At 48.3% G+C, this 22276-nt stretch overlaps 1 protein-coding gene across 1 annotated transcript in view; it reads right to left on the bottom strand.

Moving 5' to 3' along the window:
- Positions 1 to 472: 472 nt before the first annotated feature.
- The window catches only part of CENPS (centromere protein S), a 67909-nt gene continuing 46105 nt past the window's right edge, over positions 473 to 22276 (bottom strand). Inside the window, exons 4-5 of the mRNA XM_063943857.1 lie at positions 17894 to 17960; positions 473 to 729 (exon numbers count right to left, since the gene is read on the bottom strand). Coding sequence (XP_063799927.1) covers positions 574 to 729; positions 17894 to 17960 — 223 coding nt within the window. The 3' untranslated portion in view covers positions 473 to 573. The remainder of the gene's footprint in view (positions 730 to 17893; positions 17961 to 22276) is intronic.

Raw genomic sequence — 22276 nt, 5'->3', positions numbered from 1 at the left:
CTAATAGACAGGAAAAAACAGACAGCCAACCGACTTTTCAAACATCTGAATTCCCCCCCTTAGGGTTTGGGTGCCGACATCGTGGTTGACATTCTGACCAAGTCAACATTCTGTCTGTCGCCATGTTGGTGTCTAGGTAACTGTCGACAAAGCATACTGAAGCCGTATTTGCACCCCTGCAGTGCAGCGTGGCCTGTCCGGATACAGGATCAGCCCCGATGTGTCCACTCTGGAGTCATTATATAAAGCAGCAAAGATTTGCAAACGCGTATGCTGATGAGCGAAGGCCAGCGCAGGGGGAGGGGCTGAGCGTTCCCTGCCGCGTATAAAGTGGCCGCACCGAGCTTTACACAGCAGGAAATCACTGAGGTTGGGATCTTCAGGTGAGGTTACTGATCGAGATAGAGACGCTTCAGAAAACGTTTCAGGGAAAGAAAAGACGATCAATAAATAAAAATCCCTGACGACTGGCGGCAGCTATTTACTAAGTGACATTTATTATAGGAACAACATACAGAACTAATGACATGTTACACTGATTATATGTACATTGTGTATGGGCACTGGACATATTCATGCCACACTGTGACCCTCGCTGTCCGCCACTGCGGAGTCACCCTCTGAGCGACGCTGGCCCTTCCCTGCGCTGACCGACTTCTTCTTCCTCTTCACCTTCTGCTCCTGGTTGCTGGAGGCGATCTCATCGCTGTACGAGGTGATGTGTTCATGCTGCAAGACATTAATAGGTGACTCCACATGACCCTGCGTACCCCTCTCCTATACTAGCCGCAAAACCAGGCTTTATATATAGATGACCCCACATGACCCCTGCGTACCCCTCTCCTATACTAGCCGTAGTACCAGGAGTTATATATAGGTGACCCCGAATGACCCTGCATACCCCTCTCCTATACTAGCCGCAGAACCAGGCTTTATATATAGATGACCCCTGCGTACCCCTCTCCTATACTAGCCGCAGAAACAGGCTTTATATATAGATGACCCCACATGACCCCTGCGTACCCCTCTCCTATACTAGCCGCAGTACCAGGAGTTATATATAGGTGACCCCGAATGACCCTGCATACCCCTCTCCTATACTAGCCGCGGAACAAGGCTTTCTATACAGATGACCCCACATGACCCCTGCGTACCCCTCTCCTATACTAGCCGCAGTACCAGGCTTTATATATAGATGACCCCACATGACCACTGCGTACCCCTCTCCTATACTAGCCGCAGTACCATGCTTTATATATAGATGACCCCACATGACCCCTGCGTACCCCTCTCCTATACTAGCCGCAGTATAAGGCTTTATATATAGATGACCCCACATGACCCTGTGTACCCCTCTCCTATACTAGCCGCAGTATAAGGCTTTATATATAGATGACCCCACAGGACCCTGTGTACCCCTCTCCTATACTAGCCGCAGTACCATGCTTTATATATAGATGACCCCACATGACCCCTGCGTACCCCTCTCCTATACTAGCCGCAGTACCATGCTTTATATATAGATGACCCCACATGACCCCTGCGTACCCCTCTCCTATACTAGCCGCAGTATAAGGCTTTATATATAGATGACCCCACATGACCCTGTGTACCCCTCTCCTATACTAGCCGCAGTACCAGGAGTTATATATAGGTAACCCCGAATGACCCTGCATACCCCTCTCCTATACTAGCCGCGGAACAAGGCTTTCTATACAGATGACCCCTGCGTACCCCTCTCCTATACTAGCCGCAATACCAGGCTTTATATATAGATGGCCCCCACATGACCACTGCGTACCCCTCTCCTATACTAGCAGCAGAACCAGGCTTTATATATAGATGACCCCACATGGCCCTGCGTACCCCTCTCCTATACTAGCCGCAGAAGCAGGCTTTATATATAGATGACCCCACATGACTCTGCATACCCCTCTCCTATACTAGCCGCGGAACAAGGCTTTCTATACAGATGACCCCACATGACTCTGCGTACCCCTCTCCTATACTACCCCCAGTACCAGGAGTTATATATAGGTGACCCCGAATGACCCTGCATACCCCTCTCCTATACTAGCCGCGGAACAAGGCTTTCTATACAGATGACCCCTGCGTACCCCTCTCCTATACTAGCCGCAATACCAGGCTTTATATATAGATGGCCCCCACATGACCACTGCGTACCCCTCTCCTATACTAGCAGCAGAACCAGGCTTTATATATAGATGACCCCACATGGCCCTGCGTACCCCTCTCCTATACTAGCAGCAGAACCAGGCTTTATATATAGATGACCCCACATGACTCTGCGTACCCCTCTCCTATACTAGCCGCGGAACAAGGCTTTCTATACAGATGACCCCACATGACTCTGCGTACCCCTCTCCTATACTAGCCGCGGAACAAGGCTTTCTATACAGATGACCCCACATGACCCCTGCGTACCCCTCTCCTATACTAGCCGCAGAACCAGGCTTTATATATAGATGACCCTGCGTACCCCTCTCCTATACTAGCCGCAGAACCAGGCTTTATATATAGATGACCCCACATGACCCTGCGTACCCCTCTCCTATACTAGCTGCTGAACCAGGCTTTATATATAGATGACCCCTGCGTACCACTCTCCTATACTAGCCGCAGAACCAGGCTTTATATATAGATGACCCCACATGACCCCTGCGTACCCCTCTCCTATACTAGCCGCATTACCAGGCTTTACATATAATGACCCCACATGACCCCTGCGTACCCCTCTCCTATACTAGCCGCAATACCAGGCTTTATATAGATGACCCCACATGACCCTGCGTACCCCACTCCTATACTAGCGGCTGAACCAGGCTTTATATATAGATGACCCCACATGACCCTGCGTACCGCTCTACTATACTAGCCGCTGAACCAGGCTTTATATATAGATGACCCCTGCGTACCACTCTCCTATACTAGCCGCAGAACCAGGCTTTATATATAGATGACCCCACATAACCCCTGCGTACCCCTCTCTTATACTAGCCGCATTACCAGGCTTTACATATAATGACCCCTGCGTACCGCTGTCCTATACTAGCCGCAGTACCAAGCTTTATATATAGATGAACCCACATGACCCCTGCGTTCCCCTCTCCTATACTAGCCGCAATACCAGGCTTTATATATAGATGACCCCACATGACCACTGCATACCCCTCTCCTATACTAGCCGCAGTACCAAGCTTTATATATAGATGACCCCACATGACCCCTGCGTACCTCTCTCCTATACTAGCCGCAGAACCAGGCTTTATATATAGATGACCCCACATGACCCCTGCGTACCCCTCTCCTATACTAGCCGCAGAACAAGGATTTATATATAGATGACCCCTGCGTACCCCTCTCCTATACTAGCCGCTGAACCAGGCTTTATATATAGATGACTCCACATGACCCTGCGTACCGCTCTCCTATACTAGCCGCTGAACCAGGCTTTATATATAGATGACCCCACATGACCCCTGCGTACCACACTCCTATACCAGCCGCAGAACCAGGCTTTATATATAGATGACTCCACATGACCCTGCGTACCGCTCTCCTATACTAGCCGCAATACCAGGCTTTATATATAGATGACCCCACATGACCACTGCATACCCCTCTCCTATACTAGCCGCAGTACCAAACTTTATATATAGATGACCCCACATGATCCCTGCGTACCTCTCTCCTATACTAGCCGCAGAACCAGGCTTTATATATAGATGACCCCACACGACCCCTGCGTACCCCTCTCCTATACTAGCCGCAGTACCAGGCTTTATATATAGATGACCCCACATGACCCCTGCATACCCCTCTCCTATACTAGCCGCAGAACAAGGATTTATATATAGATAACCCCTGCGTACCCCTCTCCTATACTAGCTGCAGAACCAGGCTTTATATATAGATGACCCCACATGACCCCTGCGTACCCCTCTCCTATACTAGCCACAAAACCAGGCTTTATATATAGATGACCCCACATGACCCCTCTCCTATACTAGCCGCAGAACCAGACTTTATATATAGATGACCCCTGCGTACCCTCTCCTATACTAGCCGCAGAACCAGGCTGTATATATAGATGACCCCACATGACCCCTGCGTTCCCCTCTCCTACACTAGCTGCAGTACCAGGCTTTATATGTAGATGACCCCACATGACCCCTCTCCTATACTAGCCGCAGAACCAGACTTTATATATAGATGACCCCACATGACCCCTGCGTACCCTCTCCTATACTAGCCGCAGAACCAGGCTGTATATATAGATGACCCCACATGACCCCTGCGTTCCCCTCTCCTATACTAGCCGCAGTACCAGGCTTTATATATAGATGACCCCACATGACCCTGCGTACCCCTCTCCTATACTAGTCGCTGAACCAGGCTTTATATATAGATGACCCCACATGACCCCTGCGTACCCCTCTCCTATACTAGCCGCAGAACCAGGCTTTATATATAGATGACCCCACATGACCCCTGCGTACCCCTCTCCTATACTAGCCGCATTACCAGGCTTTACATATAATGACCCCACATGACCCCTGCGTACCCCTCTCCTATACTAGCCGCAATACCAGGCTTTATATATAGATGACCCCACATGACCCCTGCGTACCGCTGTCCTATACTAGCCGCAGTACCAGGCTTTATATATAGATGAACCCACATGACCCCTGCGTTCCCCTCTCCTATACTAGCCGCAGTACCAAGCTTTATATATAGATGACCCCACATGACCCCTGCGTACCTCTATCCTATACTAGCCGCAGTACCAGGCTTTATATATAGATGACCCCACATGACCCCTGCGTACCCCTCACCTATACTAGCCGCAGAACAAGGATTTATATATAGATGACCCCTGCGTACCCCTCTCCTATACTAGCCGCTGAACCAGGCTTTATATATAGATGACCCCACATGACCCCTGCGTACCTCTATCCTATACTAGCCGCAGTACCAGGCTTTATATATAGATGACCCCACATGACCCCTGCGTACCCCTCACCTATACTAGCCGCAGAACAAGGATTTATATATAGATGACCCCTGCGTACCCCTCTCCTATACTAGCCGCTGAACCAGGCTTTATATATAGATGACCCCACATGACCCCTGCGTACCCCTCTCCGATACTAGCCGCAGAACCAGACTTTATATATAGATGACCCCACATGACCCCTCTCCTATACTAGCCGCAGAACCAGGCTTTATATATAGATGACCCCACATGACCCCTGCGTACCCTCTCCTATACTAGCCGCAGTACCAGGCTTTATATATAGATGACCCCACATGACCCCTGCGTACCCCTCTCTTATACTAGCCGCAGAACCAGGCTTTATATATAGATGACCCCTGCGTACCCCTCTACTATACCTGCCGCATTACCAGGCTTTACATATAATGACCCCACATGACCCCTGCGTACCCCTCTCCTATACTAGCCGCAGAACAAGGATTTATATATAGATGACCCCTGCGTACCCCTCTCCTATACTAGCCGCAGAACCAGGCTTTATATATAGATGACCCCTGCGTACCACTCTCCTATACTAGCCGCAGAACCAGGCTTTATATATAGATGACCCCACATGACCCCTGCGTACCCCTCTCCTATACTAGCCGCATTACCAGGCTTTACATATAATGACCCTACATGACCCCTGCGTACCCCTCTCCTATACTAGCCGCAATACCAGGCTTTATATAGATGACCCCACATGACCCTGCGTACCCCACTCCTATACTAGCGGCTGAACCAGGCTTTATATATAGATGACCCCACATGACCCTGCGTACCGCTCTCCTATACTAGCCGCTGAACCAGGCTTTATATATAGATGACCCCTGCGTACCACTCTCCTATACTAGCCGCAGAACCAGGCTTTATATATAGATGACCCCACATAACCCCTGCGTACCCCTCTCTTATACTAGCCGTATTACCAGGCTTTACATATAATGACCCCTGCGTACCGCTGTCCTATACTAGCCGCAGTACCAAGCTTTATATATAGATGAACCCACATGACCCCTGCGTTCCCCTCTCCTATACTAGCCGCAATACCAGGCTTTATATATAGATGACCCCACATGACCACTGCATACCCCTCTCCTATACTAGCCGCAGTACCAAGCTTTATATATAGATGACCCCACATGACCCCTGCGTACCTCTCTCCTATACTAGCCGCAGAACCAGGCTTTATATATAGATGACCCCACATGACCCCTGCGTACCCCTCTCCTATACTAGCCGCAGAACAAGGATTTATATATAGATGACCCCTGCGTACCCCTCTCCTATACTAGCCGCTGAACCAGGCTTTATATATAGATGACTCCACATGACCCTGCGTACCGCTCTCCTATACTAGCCGCTGAACCAGGCTTTATATATAGATGACCCCACATGACCCCTGCGTACCACACTCCTATACCAGCCGCAGAACCAGGCTTTATATATAGATGACTCCACATGACCCTGCGTACCGCTCTCCTATACTAGCCGCAATACCAGGCTTTATATATAGATGACCCCACATGACCACTGCATACCCCTCTCCTATACTAGCCGCAGTACCAAACTTTATATATAGATGACCCCACATGACCCCTGCGTACCTCTATCCTATACTAGCCGCAGTACCAGGCTTTATATATAGATGACCCCACATGACCCCTGCGTACCCCTCACCTATACTAGCCGCAGAACAAGGATTTATATATAGATGACCCCTGCGTACCCCTCTCCTATACTAGCCGCTGAACCAGGCTTTATATATAGATGACCCCACATGACCCCTGCGTACCCCTCTCCGATACTAGCCGCAGAACCAGACTTTATATATAGATGACCCCACATGACCCCTCTCCTATACTAGCCGCAGAACCAGGCTTTATATATAGATGACCCCACATGACCCCTGCGTACCCTCTCCTATACTAGCCGCAGTACCAGGCTTTATATATAGATGACCCCACATGACCCCTGCGTACCCCTCTCTTATACTAGCCGCAGAACCAGGCTTTATATATAGATGACCCCTGCGTACCCCTCTACTATACCTGCCGCATTACCAGGCTTTACATATAATGACCCCACATGACCCCTGCGTACCCCTCTCCTATACTAGCCGCAGAACAAGGATTTATATATAGATGACCCCTGCGTACCCCTCTCCTATACTAGCCGCAGAACCAGGCTTTATATATAGATGACCCCTGCGTACCACTCTCCTATACTAGCCGCAGAACCAGGCTTTATATATAGATGACCCCACATGACCCCTGCGTACCCCTCTCCTATACTAGCCGCATTACCAGGCTTTACATATAATGACCCTACATGACCCCTGCGTACCCCTCTCCTATACTAGCCGCAATACCAGGCTTTATATAGATGACCCCACATGACCCTGCGTACCCCACTCCTATACTAGCGGCTGAACCAGGCTTTATATATAGATGACCCCACATGACCCTGCGTACCGCTCTCCTATACTAGCCGCTGAACCAGGCTTTATATATAGATGACCCCTGCGTACCACTCTCCTATACTAGCCGCAGAACCAGGCTTTATATATAGATGACCCCACATAACCCCTGCGTACCCCTCTCTTATACTAGCCGCATTACCAGGCTTTACATATAATGACCCCTGCGTACCGCTGTCCTATACTAGCCGCAGTACCAAGCTTTATATATAGATGAACCCACATGACCCCTGCGTTCCCCTCTCCTATACTAGCCGCAATACCAGGCTTTATATATAGATGACCCCACATGACCACTGCATACCCCTCTCCTATACTAGCCGCAGTACCAAGCTTTATATATAGATGACCCCACATGACCCCTGCGTACCTCTCTCCTATACTAGCCGCAGAACCAGGCTTTATATATAGATGACCCCACATGACCCCTGCGTACCCCTCTCCTATACTAGCCGCAGAACAAGGATTTATATATAGATGACCCCTGCGTACCCCTCTCCTATACTAGCCGCTGAACCAGGCTTTATATATAGATGACTCCACATGACCCTGCGTACCGCTCTCCTATACTAGCCGCTGAACCAGGCTTTATATATAGATGACCCCACATGACCCCTGCGTACCACACTCCTATACCAGCCGCAGAACCAGGCTTTATATATAGATGACTCCACATGACCCTGCGTACCGCTCTCCTATACTAGCCGCAATACCAGGCTTTATATATAGATGACCCCACATGACCACTGCATACCCCTCTCCTATACTAGCCGCAGTACCAAACTTTATATATAGATGACCCCACATGATCCCTGCGTACCTCTCTCCTATACTAGCCGCAGAACCAGGCTTTATATATAGATGACCCCACACGACCCCTGCGTACCCCTCTCCTATACTAGCCGCAGTACCAGGCTTTATATATAGATGACCCCACATGACCCCTGCATACCCCTCTCCTATACTAGCCGCAGAACAAGGATTTATATATAGATAACCCCTGCGTACCCCTCTCCTATACTAGCTGCAGAACCAGGCTTTATATATAGATGACCCCACATGACCCCTGCGTACCCCTCTCCTATACTAGCCACAAAACCAGGCTTTATATATAGATGACCCCACATGACCCCTCTCCTATACTAGCCGCAGAACCAGACTTTATATATAGATGACCCCTGCGTACCCTCTCCTATACTAGCCGCAGAACCAGGCTGTATATATAGATGACCCCACATGACCCCTGCGTTCCCCTCTCCTACACTAGCTGCAGTACCAGGCTTTATATGTAGATGACCCCACATGACCCCTCTCCTATACTAGCCGCAGAACCAGACTTTATATATAGATGACCCCACATGACCCCTGCGTACCCTCTCCTATACTAGCCGCAGAACCAGGCTGTATATATAGATGACCCCACATGACCCCTGCGTTCCCCTCTCCTATACTAGCCGCAGTACCAGGCTTTATATATAGATGACCCCACATGACCCTGCGTACCCCTCTCCTATACTAGTCGCTGAACCAGGCTTTATATATAGATGACCCCACATGACCCCTGCGTACCCCTCTCCTATACTAGCCGCAGAACCAGGCTTTATATATAGATGACCCCACATGACCCCTGCGTACCCCTCTCCTATACTAGCCGCATTACCAGGCTTTACATATAATGACCCCACATGACCCCTGCGTACCCCTCTCCTATACTAGCCGCAATACCAGGCTTTATATATAGATGACCCCACATGACCCCTGCGTACCGCTGTCCTATACTAGCCGCAGTACCAGGCTTTATATATAGATGAACCCACATGACCCCTGCGTTCCCCTCTCCTATACTAGCCGCAGTACCAAGCTTTATATATAGATGACCCCACATGACCCCTGCGTACCTCTATCCTATACTAGCCGCAGTACCAGGCTTTATATATAGATGACCCCACATGACCCCTGCGTACCCCTCACCTATACTAGCCGCAGAACAAGGATTTATATATAGATGACCCCTGCGTACCCCTCTCCTATACTAGCCGCTGAACCAGGCTTTATATATAGATGACCCCACATGACCCCTGCGTACCTCTATCCTATACTAGCCGCAGTACCAGGCTTTATATATAGATGACCCCACATGACCCCTGCGTACCCCTCACCTATACTAGCCGCAGAACAAGGATTTATATATAGATGACCCCTGCGTACCCCTCTCCTATACTAGCCGCTGAACCAGGCTTTATATATAGATGACCCCACATGACCCCTGCGTACCCCTCTCCGATACTAGCCGCAGAACCAGACTTTATATATAGATGACCCCACATGACCCCTCTCCTATACTAGCCGCAGAACCAGGCTTTATATATAGATGACCCCACATGACCCCTGCGTACCCTCTCCTATACTAGCCGCAGTACCAGGCTTTATATATAGATGACCCCACATGACCCCTGCGTACCCCTCTCTTATACTAGCCGCAGAACCAGGCTTTATATATAGATGACCCCTGCGTACCCCTCTACTATACCTGCCGCATTACCAGGCTTTACATATAATGACCCCACATGACCCCTGCGTACCCCTCTCCTATACTAGCCGCAGAACAAGGATTTATATATAGATGACCCCTGCGTACCCCTCTCCTATACTAGCCGCAGAACCAGGCTTTATATATAGATGACCCCTGCGTACCACTCTCCTATACTAGCCGCAGAACCAGGCTTTATATATAGATGACCCCACATGACCCCTGCGTACCCCTCTCCTATACTAGCCGCATTACCAGGCTTTACATATAATGACCCTACATGACCCCTGCGTACCCCTCTCCTATACTAGCCGCAATACCAGGCTTTATATAGATGACCCCACATGACCCTGCGTACCCCACTCCTATACTAGCGGCTGAACCAGGCTTTATATATAGATGACCCCACATGACCCTGCGTACCGCTCTCCTATACTAGCCGCTGAACCAGGCTTTATATATAGATGACCCCTGCGTACCACTCTCCTATACTAGCCGCAGAACCAGGCTTTATATATAGATGACCCCACATAACCCCTGCGTACCCCTCTCTTATACTAGCCGCATTACCAGGCTTTACATATAATGACCCCTGCGTACCGCTGTCCTATACTAGCCGCAGTACCAAGCTTTATATATAGATGAACCCACATGACCCCTGCGTTCCCCTCTCCTATACTAGCCGCAATACCAGGCTTTATATATAGATGACCCCACATGACCACTGCATACCCCTCTCCTATACTAGCCGCAGTACCAAGCTTTATATATAGATGACCCCACATGACCCCTGCGTACCTCTCCTATACTAGCCGCAGAACCAGGCTTTATATATAGATGACCCCACATGACCCCTGCGTACCCCTCTCCTATACTAGCCGCAGAACAAGGATTTATATATAGATGACCCCTGCGTACCCCTCTCCTATACTAGCCGCTGAACCAGGCTTTATATATAGATGACTCCACATGACCCTGCGTACCGCTCTCCTATACTAGCCGCTGAACCAGGCTTTATATATAGATGACCCCACATGACCCCTGCGTACCACACTCCTATACCAGCCGCAGAACCAGGCTTTATATATAGATGACTCCACATGACCCTGCGTACCGCTCTCCTATACTAGCCGCAATACCAGGCTTTATATATAGATGACCCCACATGACCACTGCATACCCCTCTCCTATACTAGCCGCAGTACCAAACTTTATATATAGATGACCCCACATGACCCCTGCGTACCTCTATCCTATACTAGCCGCAGTACCAGGCTTTATATATAGATGACCCCACATGACCCCTGCGTACCCCTCACCTATACTAGCCGCAGAACAAGGATTTATATATAGATGACCCCTGCGTACCCCTCTCCTATACTAGCCGCTGAACCAGGCTTTATATATAGATGACCCCACATGACCCCTGCGTACCCCTCTCCGATACTAGCCGCAGAACCAGACTTTATATATAGATGACCCCACATGACCCCTCTCCTATACTAGCCGCAGAACCAGGCTTTATATATAGATGACCCCACATGACCCCTGCGTACCCTCTCCTATACTAGCCGCAGTACCAGGCTTTATATATAGATGACCCCACATGACCCCTGCGTACCCCTCTCTTATACTAGCCGCAGAACCAGGCTTTATATATAGATGACCCCTGCGTACCCCTCTACTATACCTGCCGCATTACCAGGCTTTACATATAATGACCCCACATGACCCCTGCGTACCCCTCTCCTATACTAGCCGCAGAACAAGGATTTATATATAGATGACCCCTGCGTACCCCTCTCCTATACTAGCCGCATTACCAGGCTTTACATATAATGACCCTACATGACCCCTGCGTACCCCTCTCCTATACTAGCCGCAATACCAGGCTTTATATAGATGACCCCACATGACCCTGCGTACCCCACTCCTATACTAGCGGCTGAACCAGGCTTTATATATAGATGACCCCACATGACCCTGCGTACCGCTCTCCTATACTAGCCGCTGAACCAGGCTTTATATATAGATGACCCCTGCGTACCACTCTCCTATACTAGCCGCAGAACCAGGCTTTATATATAGATGACCCCACATAACCCCTGCGTACCCCTCTCTTATACTAGCCGCATTACCAGGCTTTACATATAATGACCCCTGCGTACCGCTGTCCTATACTAGCCGCAGTACCAAGCTTTATATATAGATGAACCCACATGACCCCTGCGTTCCCCTCTCCTATACTAGCCGCAATACCAGGCTTTATATATAGATGACCCCACATGACCACTGCATACCCCTCTCCTATACTAGCCGCAGTACCAAGCTTTATATATAGATGACCCCACATGACCCCTGCGTACCTCTCTCCTATACTAGCCGCAGAACCAGGCTTTATATATAGATGACCCCACATGACCCCTGCGTACCCCTCTCCTATACTAGCCGCAGAACAAGGATTTATATATAGATGACCCCTGCGTACCCCTCTCCTATACTAGCCGCTGAACCAGGCTTTATATATAGATGACTCCACATGACCCTGCGTACCGCTCTCCTATACTAGCCGCTGAACCAGGCTTTATATATAGATGACCCCACATGACCCCTGCGTACCACACTCCTATACCAGCCGCAGAACCAGGCTTTATATATAGATGACTCCACATGACCCTGCGTACCGCTCTCCTATACTAGCCGCAATACCAGGCTTTATATATAGATGACCCCACATGACCACTGCATACCCCTCTCCTATACTAGCCGCAGTACCAAACTTTATATATAGATGACCCCACATGACCCCTGCGTACCTCTATCCTATACTAGCCGCAGTACCAGGCTTTATATATAGATGACCCCACATGACCCCTGCGTACCCCTCACCTATACTAGCCGCAGAACAAGGATTTATATATAGATGACCCCTGCGTACCCCTCTCCTATACTAGCCGCTGAACCAGGCTTTATATATAGATGACCCCACATGACCCCTGCGTACCCCTCTCCGATACTAGCCGCAGAACCAGACTTTATATATAGATGACCCCACATGACCCCTCTCCTATACTAGCCGCAGAACCAGGCTTTATATATAGATGACCCCACATGACCCCTGCGTACCCTCTCCTATACTAGCCGCAGTACCAGGCTTTATATATAGATGACCCCACATGACCCCTGCGTACCCCTCTCTTATACTAGCCGCAGAACCAGGCTTTATATATAGATGACCCCTGCGTACCCCTCTACTATACCTGCCGCATTACCAGGCTTTACATATAATGACCCCACATGACCCCTGCGTACCCCTCTCCTATACTAGCCGCAGAACAAGGATTTATATATAGATGACCCCTGCGTACCCCTCTCCTATACTAGCCGCAGAACCAGGCTTTATATATAGATGACCCCTGCGTACCACTCTCCTATACTAGCCGCAGAACCAGGCTTTATATATAGATGACCCCACATGACCCCTGCGTACCCCTCTCCTATACTAGCCGCATTACCAGGCTTTACATATAATGACCCTACATGACCCCTGCGTACCCCTCTCCTATACTAGCCGCAATACCAGGCTTTATATAGATGACCCCACATGACCCTGCGTACCCCACTCCTATACTAGCGGCTGAACCAGGCTTTATATATAGATGACCCCACATGACCCTGCGTACCGCTCTCCTATACTAGCCGCTGAACCAGGCTTTATATATAGATGACCCCTGCGTACCACTCTCCTATACTAGCCGCAGAACCAGGCTTTATATATAGATGACCCCACATAACCCCTGCGTACCCCTCTCTTATACTAGCCGCATTACCAGGCTTTACATATAATGACCCCTGCGTACCGCTGTCCTATACTAGCCGCAGTACCAAGCTTTATATATAGATGAACCCACATGACCCCTGCGTTCCCCTCTCCTATACTAGCCGCAATACCAGGCTTTATATATAGATGACCCCACATGACCACTGCATACCCCTCTCCTATACTAGCCGCAGTACCAAGCTTTATATATAGATGACCCCACATGACCCCTGCGTACCTCTCTCCTATACTAGCCGCAGAACCAGGCTTTATATATAGATGACCCCACATGACCCCTGCGTACCCCTCTCCTATACTAGCCGCAGAACAAGGATTTATATATAGATGACCCCTGCGTACCCCTCTCCTATACTAGCCGCTGAACCAGGCTTTATATATAGATGACTCCACATGACCCTGCGTACCGCTCTCCTATACTAGCCGCTGAACCAGGCTTTATATATAGATGACCCCACATGACCCCTGCGTACCACACTCCTATACCAGCCGCAGAACCAGGCTTTATATATAGATGACTCCACATGACCCTGCGTACCGCTCTCCTATACTAGCCGCAATACCAGGCTTTATATATAGATGACCCCACATGACCACTGCATACCCCTCTCCTATACTAGCCGCAGTACCAAACTTTATATATAGATGACCCCACATGATCCCTGCGTACCTCTCTCCTATACTAGCCGCAGAACCAGGCTTTATATATAGATGACCCCACACGACCCCTGCGTACCCCTCTCCTATACTAGCCGCAGTACCAGGCTTTATATATAGATGACCCCACATGACCCCTGCATACCCCTCTCCTATACTAGCCGCAGAACAAGGATTTATATATAGATAACCCCTGCGTACCCCTCTCCTATACTAGCTGCAGAACCAGGCTTTATATATAGATGACCCCACATGACCCCTGCGTACCCCTCTCCTATACTAGCCACAAAACCAGGCTTTATATATAGATGACCCCACATGACCCCTCTCCTATACTAGCCGCAGAACCAGACTTTATATATAGATGACCCCTGCGTACCCTCTCCTATACTAGCCGCAGAACCAGGCTGTATATATAGATGACCCCACATGACCCCTGCGTTCCCCTCTCCTACACTAGCTGCAGTACCAGGCTTTATATGTAGATGACCCCACATGACCCCTCTCCTATACTAGCCGCAGAACCAGACTTTATATATAGATGACCCCACATGACCCCTGCGTACCCTCTCCTATACTAGCCGCAGAACCAGGCTGTATATATAGATGACCCCACATGACCCCTGCGTTCCCCTCTCCTATACTAGCCGCAGTACCAGGCTTTATATATAGATGACCCCACATGACCCTGCGTACCCCTCTCCTATACTAGTCGCTGAACCAGGCTTTATATATAGATGACCCCACATGACCCCTGCGTACCCCTCTCCTATACTAGCCGCAGAACCAGGCTTTATATATAGATGACCCCACATGACCCCTGCGTACCCCTCTCCTATACTAGCCGCATTACCAGGCTTTACATATAATGACCCCACATGACCCCTGCGTACCCCTCTCCTATACTAGCCGCAATACCAGGCTTTATATATAGATGACCCCACATGACCCCTGCGTACCGCTGTCCTATACTAGCCGCAGTACCAGGCTTTATATATAGATGAACCCACATGACCCCTGCGTTCCCCTCTCCTATACTAGCCGCAGTACCAAGCTTTATATATAGATGACCCCACATGACCCCTGCGTACCTCTATCCTATACTAGCCGCAGTACCAGGCTTTATATATAGATGACCCCACATGACCCCTGCGTACCCCTCACCTATACTAGCCGCAGAACAAGGATTTATATATAGATGACCCCTGCGTACCCCTCTCCTATACTAGCCGCTGAACCAGGCTTTATATATAGATGACCCCACATGACCCCTGCGTACCTCTATCCTATACTAGCCGCAGTACCAGGCTTTATATATAGATGACCCCACATGACCCCTGCGTACCCCTCACCTATACTAGCCGCAGAACAAGGATTTATATATAGATGACCCCTGCGTACCCCTCTCCTATACTAGCCGCTGAACCAGGCTTTATATATAGATGACCCCACATGACCCCTGCGTACCCCTCTCCGATACTAGCCGCAGAACCAGACTTTATATATAGATGACCCCACATGACCCCTCTCCTATACTAGCCGCAGAACCAGGCTTTATATATAGATGACCCCACATGACCCCTGCGTACCCTCTCCTATACTAGCCGCAGTACCAGGCTTTATATATAGATGACCCCACATGACCCCTGCGTACCCCTCTCTTATACTAGCCGCAGAACCAGGCTTTATATATAGATGACCCCTGCGTACCCCTCTACTATACCTGCCGCATTACCAGGCTTTACATATAATGACCCCACATGACCCCTGCGTACCCCTCTCCTATACTAGCCGCAGAACAAGGATTTATATATAGATGACCCCTGCGTACCCCTCTCCTATACTAGCCGCAGAACCAGGCTTTATATATAGATGACCCCACATGACCCCTGCATACCCCTCTCCTATACTAGCCGCAGAACCAGGCTTTATATATAGATGACCCCACATGACCTTGCATACCGCTCTCCTATACTAGCTGCAGTACCAGGCTTTATATATAGATGAACCCACATGACCCTGTGTACCCCTCTCCTATACTAGCCACTGAACCAGGCTTTATATATTGATAACCCCACATGACCCTGCGTACCGCTCTCCTATACTAGCCGCTGAACCAGGCTTTATATATAGATGACCCCACATGACCCCTGCGTACCCCTCTCCTATACTAGCCGCATTACCAGGCTTTACATATAATGACCCCACATGACCCCTGCGTACCCCTCTCCTATACTAGCCGCAATACCAGGCTTTATATATAGATGACCCCACATGACCCCTGCATACCCCTCTCCTATACTAGCCGCAGAACCAGGCTTTATATATAGATGACCCCACATGACCCTGCATACCCCTCTCCTATACTAGCCGCAGAACCAGGCTTTATATATATATAGATGACCCCACATGACCCCTGCGTTCCCCTCTCCTATACTAGCCGCTGAACCAGGCTTTATATATAGATGACCCCACATGACCCCTGTGTACCCCTCTCCTATACTAGCCGCAGAACCAGGCTTTATATATAGATGACCCCACATGACCCTGCATACCCCTCTCATATACTAGCCGCAGAACCAGACTTTATATATAGATGACCCCTGTATACCCCTCTCCTATACTAGCCGCAGTACCAGGCTTTATATATAGATGACCCCACATGACCCCTGCGTACCCCTCTCCTATACTAGCCGCAGTACCAGGCTTTGCACTACAAGTGCCAGCATGCACTTACCCTTAATACTAATATTGCCACCATAATATAATAATAAAAGTAAATAATGTCCCTTTATGGTAATGTAAAATGAAATATATAATAGAATTATACACTAGTTTGGCCCCCAAAAAATAAATTGTTAATGGTTTTTAATTATGAATTAATCAGTGACGGTATAATTGATGCCTCTATGGATATTATCATTATATACAGCAAGGTGCCGGAGCAGAACTGAATAAGACACACCCATAGCGCGATACAGCGGCCTCAGCGTGGAATATCCGCCATGACTATTTGGGATGCCGCCGAATACTAATAGGTTTCATTAAAAGTCGCATTTGTCAACTAAATCTTTAGTAAAGCAAATGTGTCTACGGAGCAGCAGATGTACCACGGGCAGAAATCATCTATGGACTATTATTATCATCATCATCATCATCATCATCAGGCCTTGTCACTTCACTGCAGCCCGTTCCTAGCACGGCATTACCTGCGCTCACAGAGAATGCGACCGCCAGGCGCCAGACCCAATGCCGCGGAGCCATCACTCTGAAAATAGCCCGAAGAGCTATCAAAACTAACTCCCATACAAAGAGAGAGAGAAGTATAATTACCAGAGATCGGCTTCGCCTGGACAGAAGTTTCACGTCTTCCATAGTAATGGTGGCTCTTTTGGCATGTCTGTACAAATACAAAGAATACTCCTGTGAGACTGGTACAAAGGCCACGGATTAGAGTCATGGCAGCAGAAGGAAAGATGCGGGAAGCGCTGCTATTTAATGACCACGATCTACTGTATGTCTGGAAGCCGGGTAACATGCGCTCCGGCCCACATGATCACAGGACTACAGGAAAGTGATAACGCTACAACATCAGTGACCCACCCCAACACACACCCACATACATTTATAGTCCCCGTAGCACCTCCAAACCCAACTCCAAACACATACATGCTCATGGACATGACCCACCCCGAACACCCCCCAGCCCATCCAGTTACAGTCCATATACCACCTCCAAACCCAACTCCAAACACATACATGCTCATGGACATGACCCACCCCCAACACCCCCTCCCCCCCCCCCCCCCCCATCCAGTTACAGTCCCTATACTACCACCAAACCCAACTCCAAACACATACATGCTCATGGACATGACCCACCCCCAACACCCCCCCCCCCATCCAGTTACAGTCCCTATACCACCTCCAAACCCAACTCCAAACACATACATGCTCATGGACATGACCCACCCGCAACACCCCCCAGCCCATCCAGTTACAGTCCCTATACCACCTCCAAACCCAACTCCAAACACATACATGGACATGACCCACCCCCAACACACTCTCATCCAGTTAAAGTTCTTTTACCACCTCCAAACACACCCGTGCTCATGGATATGACCCACCCCCAACACACACCCACATCCAGTTACAGTCCCTATACCACCTCCAAACCCAACTCCAAACACATACGTGCTCATGGATTTGACCCACCCCAACACACACCCACATCCAGTTACAGTCCCTATACCACCTCCAAACCCAACTCCAAACACATACATGCTCATGGATATGACCCACCCCAACACAAACCCACATCCAGTTACAGTCCCTATACCACCTCCAAACCCAACTCCAAACACATACATGAACATGACCCACCCCCAACACACACCCACATCCAGTTACAGTCCCTATACCACCTCCAAACCCAACTCCAAACACATACGTGCTCATGAACATGACCCACCCCCAACACACACCCACATCCAGTTACAGTCCCTATACCACCTCCAAACCCAACACCAAACACACGTGCTCATGGATATGACCCACCCCAACACACACCCACATCCAGTTACAGTCCCTATACCACCTCCAAACCCAACTCCAAACACACGTGCTCATGGATATGACTCACCCCAACACACACCCACATCCAGTTACAGTCCCTATACCACCTCCAAACCCAACTCCAAACACACGTGCTCATGGATATGACCCACCCCAACACACACCCACATCCAGTTACAGTCCCTATACCACCTCCAAACCCAAGTGCTCACGGATATGACCCACCCCAACACACACCCACATCCAGTACCTGTACTACTTCCAAACCCAACTCCAAACACACATGTGCTCATGGACATGACCCACCCCCAACACACACCCACATCCAGTTGCAGTTCCTGTATCACCTCCAAATCCAACCCCAAACACATAAAGGCCAATCAAAAAGGCACACCCCATGCCCCCTACAGTTATTACAAAAGGCAGAGAGCGCGGGGTCTATCCACAATGACGACAACGGGCACCAAGCTATGTCAGTCCGGCCTGGTCACACTATAACAGGGAGATACAAATGTTTTAATCATTTATTTGAACTAAAGCACCCAAATGCCTCGTGAGCCACTATACTAATCATCTAATCCACGGGAAATCTTCCGTCCTGAGGTATCCCCTTTCCGAGCTCGCCGTGGGGGTGCGTGTGCTACAGGCTGAGGGTCCCGGGCTTAGTGGCTACTCACTGACCATCCCAAGTGCCTGTGGGAATATTGTACATCGGGCTAAGGGAATCTCATACGTGTTCTCCTACATGCAGACATATAAATATTACCCAGACAATGAATGTAAAGTCTGTGTAACTGGCGAGGAAGGTGGCAGCGTGCCAACATGGGAGACGCGCGCCCCATCCTGTTACTGAGAGCATTAATGCCATACACACATAAGTGGGCAGCACCTGTGAGGACTCGGCACTGAGACAGAAGACTCCAGTGCCGCAATTACAGAATTCCAGCTGCAGCTCTCCTTGCCTCGCACGCTACAAGAGGGGGCGACGACTCATTCCTTCTATTCACACATCACTATACAGCGCAATCAGAGCTCGCTGCGAGGGAAGTGGTCGGGGGTTCGGTATGGAAGCAGTCAGCTCTTTATCACCACAGTATATCATCCCTTATATTTCTGTATTTCTTTTGATTTATTTGATCTTCTACATTTACATTTCATGTTGTGTCGTTGACATTCTCGTTGTTGTGGCTTAACTCTGTGTATCTACATATATAACACACCCTGCTACATGACTACACATCGTGCTCTGTGTATCTACATATATAACACACCCTGCTACATGACTACACATCGTGCTCTGTGTATCTACATATATAACACACTCTGCTACATAACTACACATCATTCTCTGTGTATCTACATATATAACACTCTGCTACATGACTACACATCATGCTCTGTGTATCTACATATATAACACACCCTGCTACATGACTACACATCGTGCTCTGTGTATCTACATATATAACACACCCTGCTACATAACTACACATCGTGCTCTGTGTATCTACATATATAACACACCCTGCTACATGACCACACATCGTGCTCTGTGTATCTACATATATAACACACTCTGCTACATGACTACACATCATTCTCTGTGTATCTACATATATAACACTCTGCTACATGACTACACATCATGCTCTGTGTATCTACATATATAACACACCCTGCTACATAACTACACATCATGCTCTGTGTATCTACATATATAACACACCCTGCTACATGACTACACATCGTGCTCTGTGTATCTACATATATAACACACTCTGCTACATAACTACACATCATTCTCTGTGTATCTACATATATAACACTCTGCTACATGACTACACATCATGCTCTGTGTATCTACATATACAACACACTCTGCTACATAACTACACATCATGCTCTGTGTATCTACATATATAACACACCCTGCTACATGACTACACATCGTGCTCTGTGTATCTACATATATAACACACTCTGCTACATAACTACACATCATTCTCTGTGTATCTACATATATAACACACCCTGCTACATGACTACACATCGTGCTCTGTGTATCTACATATATAACACACTCTGCTACATGAATACACATCATGCTCTGTGTATCTACATATACAACACACTCTGCTACATAACTACACATCGTGCTGTGTATCTACATATATAACAGACCCTGCTACATAACTACACATTGTGCACTGTGTATCTACATATATAACACACTGCTACATGACTACACATTGTGCTCTGTGTATCTACATATATAACACACTCTGCTACATGACTACACATCGTGCTATGTGTATCTACATATATAACACACTCTGCTACATGACTACACATCGTGCTCTGTGTATCTACATATATAACACACCCTGCTACATGACTACACATCGTGCTCTGTGTATCTACATATACAACACACTCTGCTACATGACTACACATCGTCCTCTGTGTATCTACATATATAACACACCCTGCTACATGACTACACATCGTGCTCTGTGTATCTACATATATAACACACCCTGCTACATGACTACACATCGTGCTCTGTGTATCTACATATACAACACACTCTGCTACATGACTACACATCGTGCTCTGTGTATCTACATATATAACACACCCTGCTACATGACTACACATCGTGCTCTGTGTATCTACATATATAACACACCCTGCTACATGACTACACATCGTGCTCTGTGTATCTACATATATAACACACTCTGCTACATGACTACACATCGTGCTCTGTGTATCTACATATATAACACACTCTGCTACATAACTACACATCGTGCTCTGTGTATCTACATATATAACACACCATGCTACATGACTACACATCGTGCTCTGTGTATCTACATATATAACACACTCTGCTACATGACTACACATCGTGCTCTGTGTATCTACATATATAACACACTCTGCTACATGACTACACATCGTGCTATGTGTATCTACATATATAACACACTCTGCTACATGACTACACATCGTGCTCTGTGTATCTACATATATAACACACTCTGCTACATGACTACACATCGTGCTATGTGTATCTACATATATAACACACCCTGCTACATAACTACACATCGTGCTCTGTGTATCTACATA

This window comes from Pseudophryne corroboree, chromosome 10, assembly GCF_028390025.1.
Source record: "Pseudophryne corroboree isolate aPseCor3 chromosome 10, aPseCor3.hap2, whole genome shotgun sequence".
Taxonomy (NCBI): Eukaryota; Metazoa; Chordata; class Amphibia; order Anura; family Myobatrachidae; genus Pseudophryne; species Pseudophryne corroboree.
Note: the sequence above shows the minus strand (reverse complement) of the source record. Positions and strands in the feature narration are given on the sequence as shown.